Genomic DNA, 17,367 nt, shown 5'->3' on the forward strand with positions numbered 1-17,367 from the left:
CCTCTGGGGATTGCCCGGGCCGGAGAAGAGGCTGAGGGAAGATTCAGGAAACATCTTCTGGTCCATGTGGAGGTTTACTTGGAGGGGCTAGTGCCTGTTCTGAGAACAAGGCTAAGCATATGGCCAGAGGCATGGCTAAGCATCCCCCATTGCAAAGGGAACTCTATTATAAACCACGGTCTGTACTGGGAGGCAGCTAGGTGGGTGCTAGAGTAACCCAGATCTGAATTTGGATTCTAAAACCATCTCTGTGATTTTGAAAAAAAAAAAAAAATCACCTAACCCTTCTGAGTCTCAGTTTCCTTGTCTGTAAAATGGGACCAATAACATCTAATTTGTGCGGTTATTGTATTAGATGAAATAAGGTCTGTGAAGGGCCTACTGCTTAGTAAATGCTCCATAAAGGTAGTGCTGGCCTCTGAGATGGAGTTTGTGGGTGGTAGGGCTGGGGTCCTCGGGGTGATGCTAATTAAGTAACAGGGCCAATGCAAGTTTTCTAGAGGGGGATAAATCCTTGATTGGCCCATGGCTTTCTCCTATTTGTACACCCTCAGGAGTGCGAATCTGAGAGGCAGATCCCCTGTTCTAGTCTGAGGCCTACTATTTGAGACCCTGAGAGGTAAAAGATGGCGGGTGGATCGGGGAAGGAACCCAGACCCCGAAGTAACAGCGAACCAGCAGCGACGCTTACTTTTTTTTTCTCCCTCTGGCATCTCCTGGCTTGGACTCAAAGACAGCTGAAAACTGGAATTGTGGTCTGGGGGAAGGCAGAAGGAGTTCCAAAGAAGCTCTCTATTTCTGGTCCAAGGAACAGAAAAAGGACTCATGGGTCTGAGCGAGGGGAGGAAATCTACACCCGGTCGTGTTCTGTCCCCGCTGCCCGGCAAACCCACACCAGCAGGGACGGCAGCGGCCGGAGAGACAGCCACAGCTCCAAGCGAGAGAACTCTGGTCCCTGACCAGACAGCCTGTGGTCCCAGAAGGACGGGGGAAACCTCATTGCTTTCCCCCCCTCTCTCCATTCCCTCTTTGCTTGGTCCCACGCAGGCGCAGTCGTGGGAAGTGATGATGGAGCAGACAAACTCAACTCAACTCCTGGCTGTCACACCAGAGAATCAGAAAGGGGGTTATGGGAAACAAAAAGGGCCAACAAGGGGCGCCTGGGTGGCTCAGTCAGTTAAGCGTCTGCCTTCAGCTCAGGTCGTGATCCCAGGGCCCTGGGATCGAGTCCCACATCGGGCTCCCCGCTCAGCGGGGAACCTGCTTCTGCCTCTCCCTCTGCAGCTCCCCCTGCTTGTGCTCTCTCTCTGTCAAATAAATAAATAAAACCTTAAAAAAAAAAAAAAAGAAAGAAAAGAATTACACCAGATTAAATGCTAAACGCTGAGAGAAGTTGATAAAATAGAAGAAAAATGGGATGTTAAATAGTGGTTGTATTCAAGTGTCAGACTACATCTGAGCTAAAAAGACTTTATTTTCTTATGTTCCAGAAATTCTAAAATGAGAGTGTTCTTTTGGCAAAGAAGGAAATGTTTTTGGGGGGAAGAACAAAAAGACCACTCTTTTCCTTTTGGTAGGGGGCATAGCTGGAACAATGGCTTGTCTGAGGTTAAGCAAACGTCATGCCTGCTAGCGCATTACCCGTTTTCTCCTGACCGTACCTCCAGCATCTAGATCAGTATTAGGTCTATAGTAGGAATGCAGTGTTGGCTGAATAAATGGATAGATGACATATTTGGAAATATTTGATACTTGACTTTTTAAAATACCTAGTAGAGACATAAAGGAGTTGAAAATAAGAATTATTCCAAATGGGAACTATGTAACTGAGACAAAGAAAAATAAATGCACGAGAGGAAGCTGTTAGCCTCCTCACCCGTGGGTTAGGCTGTAGGGAAACAGAGCGTAAGCATCAGACAAGACACAGCACTCATAACCCCAGGGCTTTGAGCAGCCAAACCACTTCTCCAAAATATAGGCCAGACATGGATTTTCTGCGGTTCTGCCATCCCTCTCTGATCAGCTCTCCCTTACCTCCACGGCCAGAACCTTCCTGAGGTTCTGAGGGGAAGCAGGTAAGTGAGAAATGTGGGCAGCTGACAGGCCAAGAAGAGGGAGGGTGGGGGGCTTCCCCTGAGGCTGAGTCCTTCTGGAGGTCTGCCCTTGACACAGGGGGCTCACTGCACCCAGGGACCTCCCTGGTGCTGGCAGGGGAGGAAGGGACTGGGGGGCCAGTGATTTCCCATGATAGACGGGATGTCTTACATTAATACAATTAATGCATTCTAAGTACCCGACAGTAGCCACTCACTCAGTTCCAACGGCAGGGTGGGGGGCGGAGAAAGGAGGGAAGGGCAGGGAGAAGAAGGGAGGGGGGAGGAAAGGAAGGGAGGAAGGGCTGGGAGGGAAGAAGGGAAGAGAAGGAGAGAGGGATGGAGGGAAGGGAGGGAGAAAGGGAAATGAAATCAAAATGCTAACCTGGACAACAACAAAAGCAAATAATTGACACACTTTCCTGGAGCACATGAAGAGGAATAAGATACAAGTCGGCTCTCTAGAACTTAAAACCTAATCATAGAGACAAAACCATCCCCCGAGGCCACCTTTCCAACTTTTTTCCTGGGCTCTCCCCTGCTTCCGGGCACCCCGGTCCAGCCACCATTTCCTACCACTCAAGTGCTTCTGTGATTTCAGATCTTTGCTCCTGCTAAGCTGCCCCTTCCTCTCATCACCTAGAGCCCAGAGAGCCTCGTCACTGCGCCAGAGGGCGGCTCGCGGCTACAGGGGACCGCTGGGGGACAAGCGCGGGGCCGCGGGCCGTGCGCACATGCACCGGGGCTGCCTGGCTCGGAGGGGCTGGGAGACCATCAGCAGGACTGCAAGCAGTCCCTGGACAGGTGTAGAGCCGGGCTAGATGGGGCTACCAAGAGACACGTGAACGGTGCTGCTCCTCCGAGAACAGGCTGATAATTCCCTCAAACAAGAAACAGCCGCGACAGAAGGCGCTAGTGTGTGTGGAGGAAGAGCCAAGCCCGCGTCCCATGCTTGGAGAGAAGAGAAAGGCCGAAAGCAGTATTCCCAGGGCCAGTGAAACCAGATGGTGAGAGATGAGGCCCAGGTCATGGTGTCTAGCAAAAGGGCAATTAGGACAACAAAACCTAAACAACCCAATTAAGAAATGGAAGACAGACAAGTGACCACAAGGACATGAAAGATGTTCCACATCACTAATCATAGGGAAATGCAAATCAAAACCACAAGATACCACCTCACGCTCATTAGGATGACTGCTATTAAAAAAAAAAAGCATAAGTTTGATGGTATGTGTATTTTACCACTATAAAAATTTGGGGGGAAAAAACCATAACAGGAAGCCATTTTACAGTAGAACAGGATACAGAAGTTAAAAAAAACACAATCTCATATCTCAGAAATAATCAATTTTAATGTTAATTGAATATTAGTCAAACACTCTTTTAAGGATTCTCTGATTTGCTGTGTTGATTCCCATTCTGTAGATGAAATAGTTATATTTAACCAATCCCTTATTATGGTACATTTTGATGGTTTCCGATTGTTTAATATTACAAACGCTTGGCAATTAAATTCCTTGCACATATTTTTAAGTGAATTATTTATTCAAAAAAGGGCAGTTAGGATGGGTAATGGGTCATGGGGGTGGGTGGGCGGGACAAGGCTGGGAGCACAGCCCTGGCCTAAGAGACCAGGGGCTCCTGGCAGCCAAGCAGGGCTACCCAAGGTCCACCAGCTCTTTGGGATTAGAGCAGAACTGCCTTTAGTTCAAGGCTTTACACACTTGATCATTTCCACGACCCCCCCTGGGAATCTTGGTAGAACGAAGATTCTAGTTCAGTAGGTCTGGGATGGGACTTGGGTTCTGCATGTCCAGCAGGTTTCCAGGTGATGCTGATATGGCTGGACCTCACGCTACCCTTTCAGTAGCAAGGCCTCAGGATAAAGGGTGAACACAGGGGATGGGGCCCATGACAAGGCTGGTGACAGGACTGAAGAGATCTCCCTCAGGATTTGGTTCTGTGGTTTGTAAAACTCCACCCTGACTCTACCTCACAGAGGCCAGCAAGAGAAGGGGGTTCTGAACACTCAGTGCCAGAGCCGCAAGGGCAGAAGTCATGCATCCTGGGGGCCATCCTGGTGGTGTCAGCAGGTACAGAGAAACCTGCAAGGGCAACGTCAGAGAAGACAGGGGGCGCAGTGGGAATGTCCCCAGCTGGAGAACGCATGCATTTTTGCTTCACTTTTTCTTGTGGAAAGGAACATCCACCATCTTGAGTACAATAACCCCTCATACCCCCTCATCACCTTCAACAATATCAACTCGTGGCCCATTTCTTCCAACCATCCGGACTATTCTCAACAGATCACTTCAAAAATATTTTAAAACATATCTCCAGAATATGAGTCCTCTCTTGACTAACATATATGCTTTGTTGTCATGTTGTTGTTTTTTTTAAGATTTTTATTTATTCATTTGAGACACAGAGATACAGAGAGAGAGAGAGAGCATGAGCAGGGGGAGATGCAGAGGGAGAGGGAGAAGCAGGCTCCCTGCTGAGCCAGGAGCCTGATGCGGGGCTCAATCCCAGGATGCTGGGATCATGACCTGAGCCGAAGGTAGACACTTAACCATCTGAGCCACGCAGGTGCCACTATGTTTGTTTTAATAAAGAAGAGAAAGCTTTCTGGAAAGCCATTTAGCAGTACTTGGTAAAATAATTTGTCACAAAATAGGGGCGCCTGGGTGGCTCAGTCGGTTGAGTGACTGACTCTTGATTTCGGCTCAGGTTGTGATCTCAGAGTCATGGGATCCAGCCCCACATCAGGATCCCTGCTCGGTGGGGAGTCTGCTTGAGATTTTTCTCCTTCTTCCCCTCTCCCAGCTCTCCTGAGCACGAGTGCACTCTCTCTCTCTTTCAAATAAGTAAATAAATCCTTAAAAAAATCATTTGCTACAAAACAAAAATGTTAACAAAACAATGTATTAAATAACAAAATTTCTGCATTTCATTTCAGCAGAATGAAAACCATGCAGTGTTTTAAAATTTGACATTTAATAACATTTGAGAAAATGTATTCAAGATATAAAAAACTGCCTGTGGTATGAAATATAAAGTAAAAAGGAGTTATAAAACAGTAGAAGCAGGATGACCTTAATTTCACAACACTATAACACACAACATGTACGTGCACAGGAAAGAAACCGGAAGAAAATAGATCAAAGTTCCAAGAGGCTTTCTGGGTAGTTTTAATTTTCTCATTGTGCTTTTCTGAATGTTCGACGAACAATGAGAATGTATGGCAATCATAAAAACATTAACAAAAGAATCAGTGGTGCCTGGCGCTTCCCAAAGGGCGCTGGTGTCATCCTAGGACTTGTCACTGGTGAGTGATTGCATGTTCTCCCTTCGCCCACAGCATCTGCCCAGGCAGGCCCTGGTTTCTTTCCTAGATTTAAGGGTGGTCTTCAGAGCCCCTACCCAGTCCCTTTTCCCCGGCATTAGATCCTAGCTGGCCCCCATCTGGCTCCAGATGGTGGGCGAACCGGTTCCGTCCCCTCCCAGCTCCCCTGGGATGAGTCCCCTTAAGCACCCATGGGTCTGGGCCAGCAGCTTTTGGATTTAATGGATTTACTGGGCAATGACTTTACACAATCTTCTCTCTCCGCGATCTGAAATTTAGCCTGACTGCAATGTCTCATTTGGCCAATAGGTGGTGCTGCGTAACCCAAAAGCACTAGTGCCCAGCGGTTCTGAAGATGGATTTCAGGGATCCTTATAATAATTGCTGGAGAGAGCGTGCTGACATAGCATAGCTACATAAGGGCATGCAAACCACCTGCCACTGTCACTACCATCATCACACAGGAATAGTCATTTCAATGTAAATGTAAGAAGACAGAAATCTCAGAATAAAGGCACTCCCTGAACTTGAATACATTTTAAGAAAAACTACATTGTATGTTCCTTATTCTTACCATTTCAACTCAGACTGATGAAAACTTGACCCTAGACCAGCACAAGCCTAGACCAGCACTGGCGCTGACCTGGCCTTTCGGAACCCTCTAGCCAAGGATTCCAGGGAGGTCCTTCCATTCCCCAAGGTCAAATTTCCATAAAAATCAATTTGCTTCAAATTAAGAATACCTTTGTGTTCCCAGTGTGCAGTGAAATACATCTGCTAGATCTTTCCTCCACTCATGGTTAAAGTGGAGCAGTGAGCCACTTTTAAGCAGAGCTATCTCTCTTAAAAAAACAGAGGTTGGGGGCACCTGGGTGGCTCAGCCAGTTCAGCGTCTGCCTTCAGGTCAGGTCATGATCCCAGGGTCCCGGGATCCAGCCCCACATCAGGCTCCTTGCTCAGCGGGGAGTCTGCTTCTCCCTCTGCCTGCAGCTCCCCCTGCTTGTGTGCTCTCTCTCTCTCTGACAAATAAAACCTTTAAAAACAAAAACAAAAAACACAGGTTGACGACATCATTCCTCTGCTTATTCTCCTCTGCTCTCTCCCTTTGCCTACAGTCAAAAGGACCCAAGATACCACACCAGCAGCTTCATGATCCAGGCCTGCCTCACTCATCAGGATCAGGATCGCATAAAAGCTACCTCCAACTCATCCCAAGAACACAACAAAAGGATGGCCTCCAGGCTTACCGAACTTCGGCACTTGAACGCAGTCTGTTCCCTCCGGCTGCAATGTTGGCATGCCCCTCACCTTCCTGACACATGCCTATTCTTCCCCAACAAGTCATCACAATGTCACCTACTCCAGGAAGCCACCTCCTCTGCTCCCAAGGCACCTGGCACATAATGATCTTCGAGTACTTATCACCCGGTTATAATGCCACCGTCCTCTGGGCAGACTGTTTGTTCAGCTTGGGTTCCCTCTTCAGGACTTGACTCAGTAAGGTACCCAGTGAATCCTTGCTGATTCATTGATTCTCCTTGTTGGCAAACAAGTCTGATCAGCTTTTTCAAAAGCCTCCCTTAAGATCTTTTCAATAAACCCAGGAGATGCTGGCTAAAGCTGGCAGGCTGGTTGGAGTAAGAAAAACAGCAGGAATCCCTGGGACTTAGGGAACTGGGGGTCTGGCAAAAGTACATTGCGTTTCCTGATACTCTGAGGAGCCCCTGATCCTTTGGTGTCACCCTTGCAAAGTGTCTTCCTGAAATGTACTAGCTCTGCCGTCGCTTACCAAGAAACAACATTTTAAGAAATGGAGTTGAAAATGTCCATGATCGGGGCGCCTGGGTGGTTCAGTTGTTAAGCGTCTGCCTTCGGCTCAGGTCATGATCCCGGGGTCCTGGGATCGAGCCCCGCATCAGGCTCCCTGCTCCGCGGGGGGCCTGCTTCTCCCTCTCCCACTCCCCCTGCTTGTGTTCCCTCTCTCGCTGTGTCTCTCTCTGTCAAATAAAAAAAAAAAAAATTAAAAAAAATCTTTAAAAAAAAGTCCATGATCTATAAAAAGGAATGAGTCTGTAGCCAAACTGAGCCACCCAGGCGCCCCAAAGAACAAGCTATTTAAAAAATAAAATGAAATTAAGGGAAATGGGAAGAGAAGACAAGTGTGCACAGAGTTGTGGTCAGTGAGTAATGTAAGCTACTGATAGAAACGGCAGGAACATGAAAAAATAAAATGTATAATGATTTCAGTTTATTGGGTACTTGTCATGGTCCACGCGCTAAGCAAAATACTCGATCTGTGCAACCTCATTTAATCCACACAACTGTTCTAAAAAGCAGGGATGACTGTCTCCCAGCTTATAGGCTCGGAAAATTTAACTTTTCCAAGATCAAGCGCAACTAGAATGGAATCCAGGTCTAACAGCAAAGCCCAAAATTAACTTAATATTACCTTCTCTTTGGTGATGTATTGTGACCAAATATTTTTTAGGGGCGCCTGGGTGGCTCATTCAGTTGAGCGTCTGCCTTTGGCTCAGCTCATGATCCCGGGGTCCTGGGATCGAGCCCCTGCCCCCCACCATCAGGCTCCCTGCTCAGCGGGGAGTCTGCTTCTCCCTCTCCCTCCGCCCACTCATGCTCACACATTTACACATTCTCTAATAAGATCTTTAAAAATAAATATTTTTTAATTGCACTTAAATATAATTGAATGAACTTTTGAATTAGTACACAGGGTACGCAGAACATTCTAGATCTGAAGACTCCAGACCTCCCAGGCCTCAGGGCTAGCTTGGAGCAGCAGACACACAGACAGCGCCGAAGCCCATCCGAAATGGTCTTTGTGTTATTTTTAACAAACCTAAACCATCAGCTTCCTCTCTCATGATTTAGCTCTCTTCCTGCTCAGAGGCATGGTGAAGCTCAAAGGGCTAATTCCCTTGATCCAGTCATTTTCTAAGAACCACTAACAGACTGGTCATTTTTTTAAACGGGCCAAGGGTATTAATAGGTGGCTCACAGAAGAGGAAATATAAATTACCCAAATCATTTTTTATGCGTATTCACTCATTGGAGAAATGCAAATTAAAGCTAGGGAGACCTGTCTCGCCGGTAAAAATCGGAAAGCCCCGCAACACATGGAAAGCTCTCCCGCACTGGTGTCTGTGGCTGCTGAACCCCCCGCCCCCCGCCCCCCAACCTGGTGGAGAGCCGTTCAGCAAGGCCCATCGTGAGAGCACATACTCTTTGACTGTGGAGCTCCACTCCTGGGAACACAGACTTCGGACTGACTTGCAAGTGAAAAATAGTCCACATGCACCATTTATTGCAAGAATGGTTGTAACTGTAAAGGACTGGAAACAACCCAAAGACCCTCCATCAAAAGGGGCCTGGTTAAATAGAACCAGGAACCCCAAATAAGAATGGCCAGGAACTTCAAAATACTGTAAGCGAAAAAAACAAACAAGACTCTGATGCTGAAGGCAGCCTCTGGGCAGGGGAGGGGGCAGCTGGGGTGGGAGACTTCACTATAGACGCCTCGATACCTTCTGAGTTTTGTACCACATGAAATATTCAGAAAAACAAAATTAAAGTACACACTGAAGCTTTCCTTGTTACGGATGCTTCTGGCTTAGCTCCAGCTCTCTCCTGCAGTACACCCTGCCTCCTGGGAACTCCGAGCGCAAGAATATGGGCACTGTAAATCCGTGACTGCATCGGGGAGACTCGGCTCCTCTACCAGCCCTGAAGGGGTTGGGGGGAGCCCTGAGGGTCACCCCGGCCGCACTTCCACCCTCTGCCCACAGGTGGCGCCCCAAGGCCTGCTGCCTGGACAGATGGTGGCCTGGGAAGCCCTGGGGCCTCAGGCTGCTGACCAAGAGGCAAAGAAACAGGCAGGCACAAGTAAGTAACATAAAATAGAAACGAGCTTTATTTCTCTGGAAGAAGCAGGGAGCCACAGCTGGGGCAGCAACTTTGGCGGCAGAGGCTGGCAGGAAAACACGGAACAGCACAGGGGAGGGGCTGGGTCAGAGAGGAAGCTCTGGTGTCCCTCCAGGGCAGCTGCCCCCCTTGGTCTCCTGCCAACCCTGGGGCCTTGGTTCCTGGTCCCTGCCACAGAACAATCTGGCACCCATGCTCTGCTTCCTGAGCCACTTAGGGCTATTTCCAGGCACAAGATCCTAAGACCAGCCAAGTCCCAGAACGAACGTATCCACAGTGAGGTCACAAGTCACATTCTCTCCGACACCCCAACGGCCCACCAGGGGATCCCTGGAGAAGGGCCCTCCCCTGGGCAGGGCCTGCCGGGTGCTGGTCCGCCTTTCTGTGCGGCCAACACAACCTCCCTGCACGGGTCAAGCCTGGCTTCCCTGCGGGCAGAGCCTGGGGACACGCTCCGGCCACAGGCCCCACACCAGGGGCTGGAGTCCGAGGCAGGCTGCGGTGCCTGCAGGGCCTGCTGGGGCCACCACCAGGCCTGCCTTCACAGGATTTCTTCCCGTCCCTTGGCTGAGGGCACCAAGGGCTGATCCAAAGCTGCAGGGACAGCACTGGGTGAGGGAGGGACGGCAAGGCAGGGCTCCCAGTCTCCTGCTGCCTTGGCCTTGCTCGGCCACTACGCACAGCGAGTGGCAGCAGGTCCTCCAGGCCCGGGTGGGGTGTCTCCCTGCCCTTGTCAGATGGACAGGCTCAAGTGATTCCTTCAAGGCAGACCCTCTGGCTCTCCAGACATCTCAGCACCTAAAGATGGGAAACAACCAGAGAGCCCCTCTATCAACAGAGTAGGGAGCGTCTAACGTGGGTGGGCACAAGAGGGCCTCTTGATGCTAGGCTAATCAGTTGAAAAGTCGGCAATAATTTTGGAATTTATCATCCTGGGATGCCTTTTATCTTTAATAATAATGAGAACAGTATTGCTTATCAGACTATCGGAGGGTGACAGGCATGGTAAACAACATCCCCACTCATTAGTTCGTTTGAACCAAGGGGCTAAAAAGTCTGAATGCACTTAGGAGAAAGCTTCCCCCAGAGCTGTCTGCATCCCGGCATCGGGGCTCTCTGCCCTCTTCCGGACTGGGGAGCCCCGCGTCCCCCGGCTGCGCATGGCCCGCGAGGTGCCGGGCTACCCCCTAGCGCAGTGTACTCCGGGACATAGCTCCTTGGGGCATGGGGCTCACTCACTTGTGGTGGGCAGGGCCGCAGGAGCCCAGGAGGTGGCAGCCAGCTTGCTCCAGGTTCCAGTCGCACATCTCCAGCACTTTGTGGCACTCACTTCTCGGCCGCAGACCCAACCCGAAGAGCTGCTCCACCTGAGGAGCAGAGGAGGGCGCCATGGGACACACTGGGGCCAAAGGGCACCAGCCGGGGGTGGGGGCAGAGGAGAGCCAGAGGCAGGCTGGCGGGGAGGGGCAAGGGAAGGTGAGCGCAGCAGAACCAGTCCTCAGGGTCCCTGAAAGCCAGAGCAGGCAGGAGGTGGCGGTACCTTCAGATACTGGGCAGCCCGCTGCACGCTCCAGCTGTGGCTCTGCAGGGCCGCCTGGCACTCCTCTGTGGTCACCCCATGCACCATGGCCTGCAGCTGGGCACACCCGCCCACCTACCCGTCAGCACCACTTGGGCCCGCTCCTCTGGGGCCCTGGGGGCCCTGCCCCTCCGCCCGGCAGCCAGGCCTGGTACTCACCATCTGGATCTTGTCTGCCGGCCGTCCAGCCTCTGGCCCGTCCCCAGGGCAGCCCCTCTGTGGCAGCCGCGCCGTGGCCCTCAGGGCTGGTGGCCGGGCCCCTGGGTTGCTGTTGTTGGCGGAGAAGTTGGCCTTGGGGTCTGGGGCGGCCTGGGGCATCGGTCGGACAGTGGCCGTGGGGGCGGCAGGGGCTGGGGTGCTGGGCGGGGGAAGCAGCAGGGGCACAGGTAGGGGGGCCGGCTCTTCAGGGCTCTGGGCCTCGCTCAGGAAGCGCTGATAGCGGTCCAGGTAGGGTGGGCGCTCGGGCAGCAGGTAGTAGTGGGTGTTGCTGACCTTCTTGCCGTCACGGACAATGGGTAGGATGCAGGGACCAGCCCGAGGGCCGGGCGCCTGGATCACTTGGGGCGTGGCATACTTGGGGTCGGAGGCGAAGCTCTGGGTGGTGGGCATGGTCTTCCCCGGTGAGCTGGAGAGCCGGGGTGGCAGTGGGGAGCTTCCGGGTGGTACCAGGGGGCTAGGGGTCCTTGAGCCTTGAGGGGACAGGGGCTCTCGGGGAGGCACCCGGGGAGGGGAGGCAGGTCCAGGCCACCGCCCTACCTCCTCCTCCCCTGAGGGGGCCGGAGACAGCTCGCCACGGGGGCGAGTGGGCCTCGGGGGGATGGGCACGCGGGGGGGCACCTGGGGCTTGTCCTCACCCGCCGGGGCCGGGCCAGGAGAAGGGCCCAGGGAGCCCGCCGGGACCTGCAGCTGCCGCATGCACTCCTGCTGCAGCGCCTGGAAGATCTCTGCGGTCTGGGCTGAGCTGGGCGGCTTGCCCCCACCCTGGGGTGGGAGGAACAGATTGTCCTCCAGGGGAGGGAGCAGCTGTGCCTGCTCAGGCACAAAGGCGTAATTGGTTTCACCCTGGCTGGGCCCAGCACAGACCCCTGCACCCACCAGGGTGCTGTTGATGGAGCAGACCTCAAAGTCCTCCTCATCCTGGGCCACATCGTCATAGGCAGGAGGCGGGGGCAGCGGGCGCGCATCCCAGTCCACCACAGGCGTGGGGTGCAGGGGCCGGGGCAGGGCCCGGGTGGGGCTCTGCGGCGGGGTCTTGTCCAGTAAGGAGCAGGCGTCCATGGCCAGCTGTGCCAGCGAGGGTGCGCAGGGCCGTGGGGCGGGCACGACGGGCTCCTCACCAAAGTCAATGAGCGTGACCTCGCCCCCGCCGCCACGACCCGCCTTGGTGCCTGGCACCCGAGCCGAGGGCTTTGCTAGCCACAGCCCACGGGTCAGGGCTGGTTTCCGGAGGCCCAGCCTCTTGAAGTCGCTGGACAAGGGGTCCTGGTCCTCACTCACGGGGTCATAGGTTGGCTCTAGGATAGAAAGGAAGACCCCGACAGGAAGGCAGTGTCAGGAACGGGGGACAGGGGAAGAAAGGCAAGGATCTTCCACCAACTCCCCACGCCCACTGCCCCCAGAGGTTAGCCCCCAGCTGCCAAAATTCTCAATGCACACCAACCCTATTCAAACAGGAGGACAGAACCTGCTCCCGACACTGTCAGCTCTCCACGGGGGCTGATAAGCCCCTGCCTCCATCTCAGCTAGAGCAAGCAACACCCCACAGCTGCTCGACACCCCGACACACAAGACCCCAAATAGCCCGGGCTCCTGGGCCCCGGTTAGTCATCGCTTATCCCCACCCCATTACAGCACACCATTAGTGCAGGCTGGGGGCCTTGGAGCAGCAGGCGCTGTCCTTGGAGAGCACAGAGCTCCCGACCAAGCACCACGAAGGCCCAGCCACAGCCTCCGCAGGACCCAAAGGGAGTGGGGCAGGGCCAGGTGATGGCGGAGAGGTGGGTGCCCGGACCACACCCTTGGTCCAGAAGCCCAGGCTTTTGGGGACCGGGGGAGAGGCAGGCATGCTGGGCCAGGTCAGCGGCAAAAGCTCACAGCACACACCCCGCGTCCCCTCCCACCCAGCCAGCCCACCGGGGCTCTGTACCTTCCAGAAGGAGAGGAGGAATGAGAGGAGAGAGGGGACGGGGGCAGGGGCCAAGGCACCGCGAGCAGCCCCACTTACTCTGAGCGAAGATGGCAGGCTGAGGCGGGCGAGGTGGAGGCTCCCCTGCAAGAAAGGCCATGCGGAGAGTAGAAGGGGCAGAGCGGGAGAGACAGACCAGGGGAGGGAAGACAGCCAGACGGGAGGGCAGAGTGTGGGGAGAGACAGAGAGAGGGCGGTGAATAGGGGTGCGTGAACGTACAAACCCAACAGCAAGGGGAAGCAGGAGGGCGGCAGGATGGGGGGAACCGTGTTCCGGAACGACAGGCACAGGATCCGGGAGATGGACGAGGCCCCTGGCCAGCGTGCAGCCCGTGGGGTGGTTTTGGCTCGGGAGAGAACAGCAGGATTAGGGGGAGTGAGGAAAGCCAGGATCTGAGCTCGGCGGGGAGGACGAGGGAAGCTGAGGCGGGCAGGCCGACAGAGGACCAGCCGAGGATGCCCACCTCAGCGGATACAGCTGCCTCTCATCTTCCACCCCACAGCCAGCCGGAGCTGGGGCACAGCTGTCCCCCTGCGGCCCTGAGCCAGAGCAGCCGGCTCGGCGCGCCCAGAGAGGACAGTGCCTCTTCCTGGGCAGCTGACGAACGCGGGGGGAGTGGGGCTCTTACTTTTCACCCTTCCTAGATGCTGGGTGGGTCGGGAGGTGCTCAGTTCCACGCTCAGCAGGTCAGGGGGGTCCATGGGGTTTCCCAGGTACAGTCTGTGGGGGAGACAACTGGGTCAGAGGGGCAGTCTGGGGGAAGGGTGTGCAGTGATGACAGCTGGGAAACCTCAGGAGGAGAGGCCCAGGACTAGGCAGAGAATAAAAACCCAAGTGCGTGCAGGGAATCATCTCATCCAAGCCCCACACAGAGCTGGGTCAGGAGCATAGGCCTTCCGACTCGCCGCAGCTCCCCAAAGTCCGTACCCAGGGGAGGTGTCACGGAGAGTGGACAGGGCAGACGTCCTGACTGCAGGCTGAAAGGCCCGGGCCGGAAGGGCTCCGAGAATACCCCCCAGGAGCAGAGCTGGCCGTCCGCAACTGCCAGGGCCCCCCACCCGCGCCTGCAGCCACCTGCCGGCACTCTCCTCGGCTGCACTCGGCCGCGCTACCCTGTCACGGTGGGCAGGAGGCACGCTCTTGCCCCACTGCCAGGTGGAAAGGGGCTGGGCCACCTGGCCTGCTCCCGATTTACCCTCTCCAGCCCTGTGCTGATTGTCAGGCCCTGGGACTTAGTCACTGGGCTGATTAAAGCCTGGAGGAATGGGGCTGGGCTGGCCACAGCACGCCAGGAGCAGGGCAGAGGGCGCCGGGCCTCCTCCTGGAGGGCGTCTACATACCTCGCCCCAATTCCCTCAGGCCCGTGCCTGGCTCTTGGGAGGTGAGAGACACCAGCTGCTCTCCCAAGGCTTTGCGTTCTGGTGTGTGAGGGCAAGGGGGAAGGCCTGCTTCACGGCGCCTCTCAGGGCAGAACCGAACGTCAGGAGAAGTCAGAGGAGAAAGGGCTGCCTGCAAGCCCCCTGGGGCCAGCAGAGAGGGGAGCTGCCAGGTGGCTCGCTGGGGCAGGGCACTCAGGAAGTGACTAATTCTTCGCCGTGTCCTCCCCCAGATGCCCCCCAGTGACCTCATCCTTTCGCTTAAAGGAGACTGAACCCCCCTGCCAGGTACAGAGTGAGCAGGCAGGTGGGGGTGCTGCCTAACCTCCCTTCTGGAGTCTCCCCGCAGGGAGCTCTCTCTCTGCGCCCCCGGCTCGGGGAACACCAGCTCCCATGGCCACTGGGCCAGGAGACTCAGTCTCCAGGATTCCAGCAGCCAAGCGGAGAAGCTACTACACGAACACCAGGGAGCATGACAGCTCTCCTGCTAAACTCCTTCCAGAAGCTGTTCCCAAGTCCGTTTTCCTAAGGCTGCTGTGCCGGGGGGGGGGGGGGGGCATTCCACCAAACAGAAGTGTGTCTCCATCCTCCGAAGCTCCTAACCCCAGTTCTGCCTGCAAGGAGCTTCTGGGCAGCAAAAGACCCTCTGCCCCACTGTTGTGACAAGGACGTTGGAAGCCAGCGAGAGCCTGTGTGCCCACAGAGGGGCTGCTGACTCTGGAGCCACAGGTGACCGTCCCACCCCCAATCGTACTCACTCGTCGATCTTGTCGGGGAAACCCCAGCAGTGGCGGGGGTCACTGTCGCCATGTCCCGTGTGGATGAAGCTATTCTGCAGGGGTTGACTGATGTCCTGGGCCGACAGGCCAGCCACAGAGGTCACCACGTTGCGCGGGAAAGGCCCCACACACAGCGTCCGCGTGTTCTGCCCACGCCACCAGTAATTCTCAGCCCTGCCCAACAGAGATGACATGGTGAACGCTAGGGCATGGTGGGGGAGCCCCAGGGAGCAGGACCCTTTCCATACCAAGCTCTCTAGCCACGATACGTGACCACCTTGGCAGAAGAGGGCCCAAGGGCTACGGCCCTGAGACCAAGGGGGTGTGCCATGAGCCCGCCTGCCCCGTGACTGGTCACTCCCCTGGTACAGGACCCAGCTGTTTGCACACACCTTACCCCAAGATACCTAGGTGGGTCAGACAGCTTTTCCTACAGTTTACAAATAAGGAAACAGGTTCAAACAAGTGACAGTACTTGCCTACAGTTCCCAGGCAAATCATAGCAGACCCAGGATTCAAATTCAGTTGTTACTCTGCAAGCCAGCACCCTTCCTATAAAGCTGCCTCACCTCCTTCCTCCTGGCAAGGCCTGGACCCCCACCCTCTGGCCACCGGACCTTGCTCTTCATCTTCAGCCCAGTTTCCTGGCATTCTGAGCTGCAGGGTCCAAAGGAGCATCACGGCCTCAGCACTGGACTTGGAGCCAAGCCCTCCAACCACACTATATCTCCTGCATGCAGCCCCTCATGCATTTGGAAGCACTCAAAGCAATCCACACCATCCCATCACCCCTTCTGTAACTCCAGTGCCTTCCACAACCTCTAGGCAGGGCTGTAGGACCACCAGCCCCTCACTCTGATCTCAGACAGGAAACCTCTGCTGGTGCAGCCTAAGCCCGGGCCTGGGTTGGGGGTCGGGGCAGGAGGGGGCCCTCCTGGACACCTCGAATGGCAAGCTGTGGCTTCCATCTGCCACTGGGATCACTCACACCTGACAACGTGGGCAGAATCTGAGCCAAGGCAGACGGAATGACAGCCTCATGCCGCTGTGGCAGACATGCGTGCATACCCAGTCAACCCCCATCTGTGCAGCCAGGAGCGTAAAGGTCTCCTCCAAACTGGAGTCAGATCGCAGGGGCCAAGGGGCTGAGCTCCTGGACCCTCCTCTGAAAGGTGACGTGGCCCACTGGGAGCAGCATCACCTCAAACCGCCTGCTCTGGAGATCACAAGTCGAACCCCACGAGTACAGCAGTGCTTGGGAAGCCGAGAGGTGGGGCAGGGAAGGGCTGGGAGCCCAGCCTCCCTATAAACAGGGCCGCTGACCAGCCCACCATCAGACACAGCAACCCTGTGATTACACCCTGCCCTGAGGTGGGAAGGGCAGGAGAGGAAGGAAGAAGAGAAGACAACACCCAAGAAGGGACAAAGCCCATCGGAAAACAGCAGGGCCATTCTGAGGAGAGAAACGCCCCCCAGCACCACAGCCCCTGGGGGCTGGTTGTGGTGGAAGTCCTCCCATGAAGCAGGGGACCTTGCTGCTGCTCTCCCCCTCCCCCCTGTACCCACTGGCTCCCCGGGGTCCACGTGCCTCTCCACGGACTTTCTCTGACACCCACCCCAGGCTGGACGTTGGACTCTGCTCTCCACCCATGTTCAGAGGCGCTCATTAACCTGGGTGAGAGAGGCAGCCGAGGTAGAGAGCTAGTTCAGCGGAGACTGGACTCATGTCCAAGGCCAGGTCCGCCCTGTGACCATGTCCTCCCTGTGGACCCTGAGCAAAGCCAGACTGCCAAGAGGTCACTCACTCCCTCCACCCCTTTCCTTTTGCCAGCACAGCCCAAGTCCTCACATAGTGGCTCCCTTGGACCGGCTTCAGAGAGCGAGAGACGCCAATCCCCCTCTCTTTATTACAGGGACGACCGAGGCAAGAGCCCCCATGCCTGCCGGGAGTCCTGATATCATTTCCCACAAACACTGTGCTCCCGGGGGAGGTGAGTTGGGAGTGCAGGGCACGTGTAAGAGAGAGAGACCTCCTCGGGAGTCACATCCCAAGCACACTCAGAAGCAGC

The 17,367-nt window shown here is 55.0% G+C and overlaps 1 protein-coding gene and 1 long non-coding RNA gene across 19 annotated transcripts in view; both read right to left on the bottom strand.

Moving 5' to 3' along the window:
- Positions 1-3,425: 3,425 nt before the first annotated feature.
- Positions 3,426-7,435, bottom strand: LOC141373144 (uncharacterized). The gene is made up of 2 exons (XR_012378849.1): positions 6,687-7,435; positions 3,426-6,472 (listed from the first exon to the last, which is right to left on the bottom strand). It is a non-coding gene; the product is annotated as an uncharacterized lncRNA (long non-coding RNA).
- A 1,909-nt stretch (positions 7,436-9,344) lies between these two features.
- Positions 9,345-17,367, bottom strand: part of TNK2 (tyrosine kinase non receptor 2) — a 46,214-nt gene continuing 38,191 nt past the window's right edge. For 6 of the 18 annotated variants that reach the window (XM_073894833.1, XM_073894832.1, XM_073894830.1 and 3 more), the window contains 8 exons: positions 15,278-15,472; positions 13,772-13,863; positions 13,367-13,489; positions 13,182-13,226; positions 11,117-12,471; positions 10,919-11,014; positions 10,618-10,745; positions 9,345-10,176 (listed from right to left, as the gene is read on the bottom strand). In XM_073894833.1, the coding sequence (XP_073750934.1) occupies positions 10,170-10,176; positions 10,618-10,745; positions 10,919-11,014; positions 11,117-12,471; positions 13,182-13,226; positions 13,367-13,489; positions 13,772-13,863; positions 15,278-15,472 (2,041 nt within the window). In that variant the 3' untranslated portion in view covers positions 9,345-10,169. Of the gene's footprint in view, positions 10,177-10,613; positions 10,746-10,918; positions 11,015-11,116; positions 12,472-13,181; positions 13,227-13,366; positions 13,490-13,771; positions 13,864-15,277; positions 15,473-17,367 lie in introns of those variants that run through there. The other 12 variants (XM_073894842.1, XM_073894839.1, XM_073894857.1 and 9 more) reach the window with 8 other exon arrangements.

Source organism: Callorhinus ursinus, unplaced genomic scaffold (assembly GCF_003265705.2).
Source record: "Callorhinus ursinus isolate GAN/ISIS: 27379988/994484 unplaced genomic scaffold, GSC_fseal_2.0 scaffold1, whole genome shotgun sequence".
Taxonomy (NCBI): domain Eukaryota; kingdom Metazoa; phylum Chordata; class Mammalia; order Carnivora; family Otariidae; genus Callorhinus; species Callorhinus ursinus.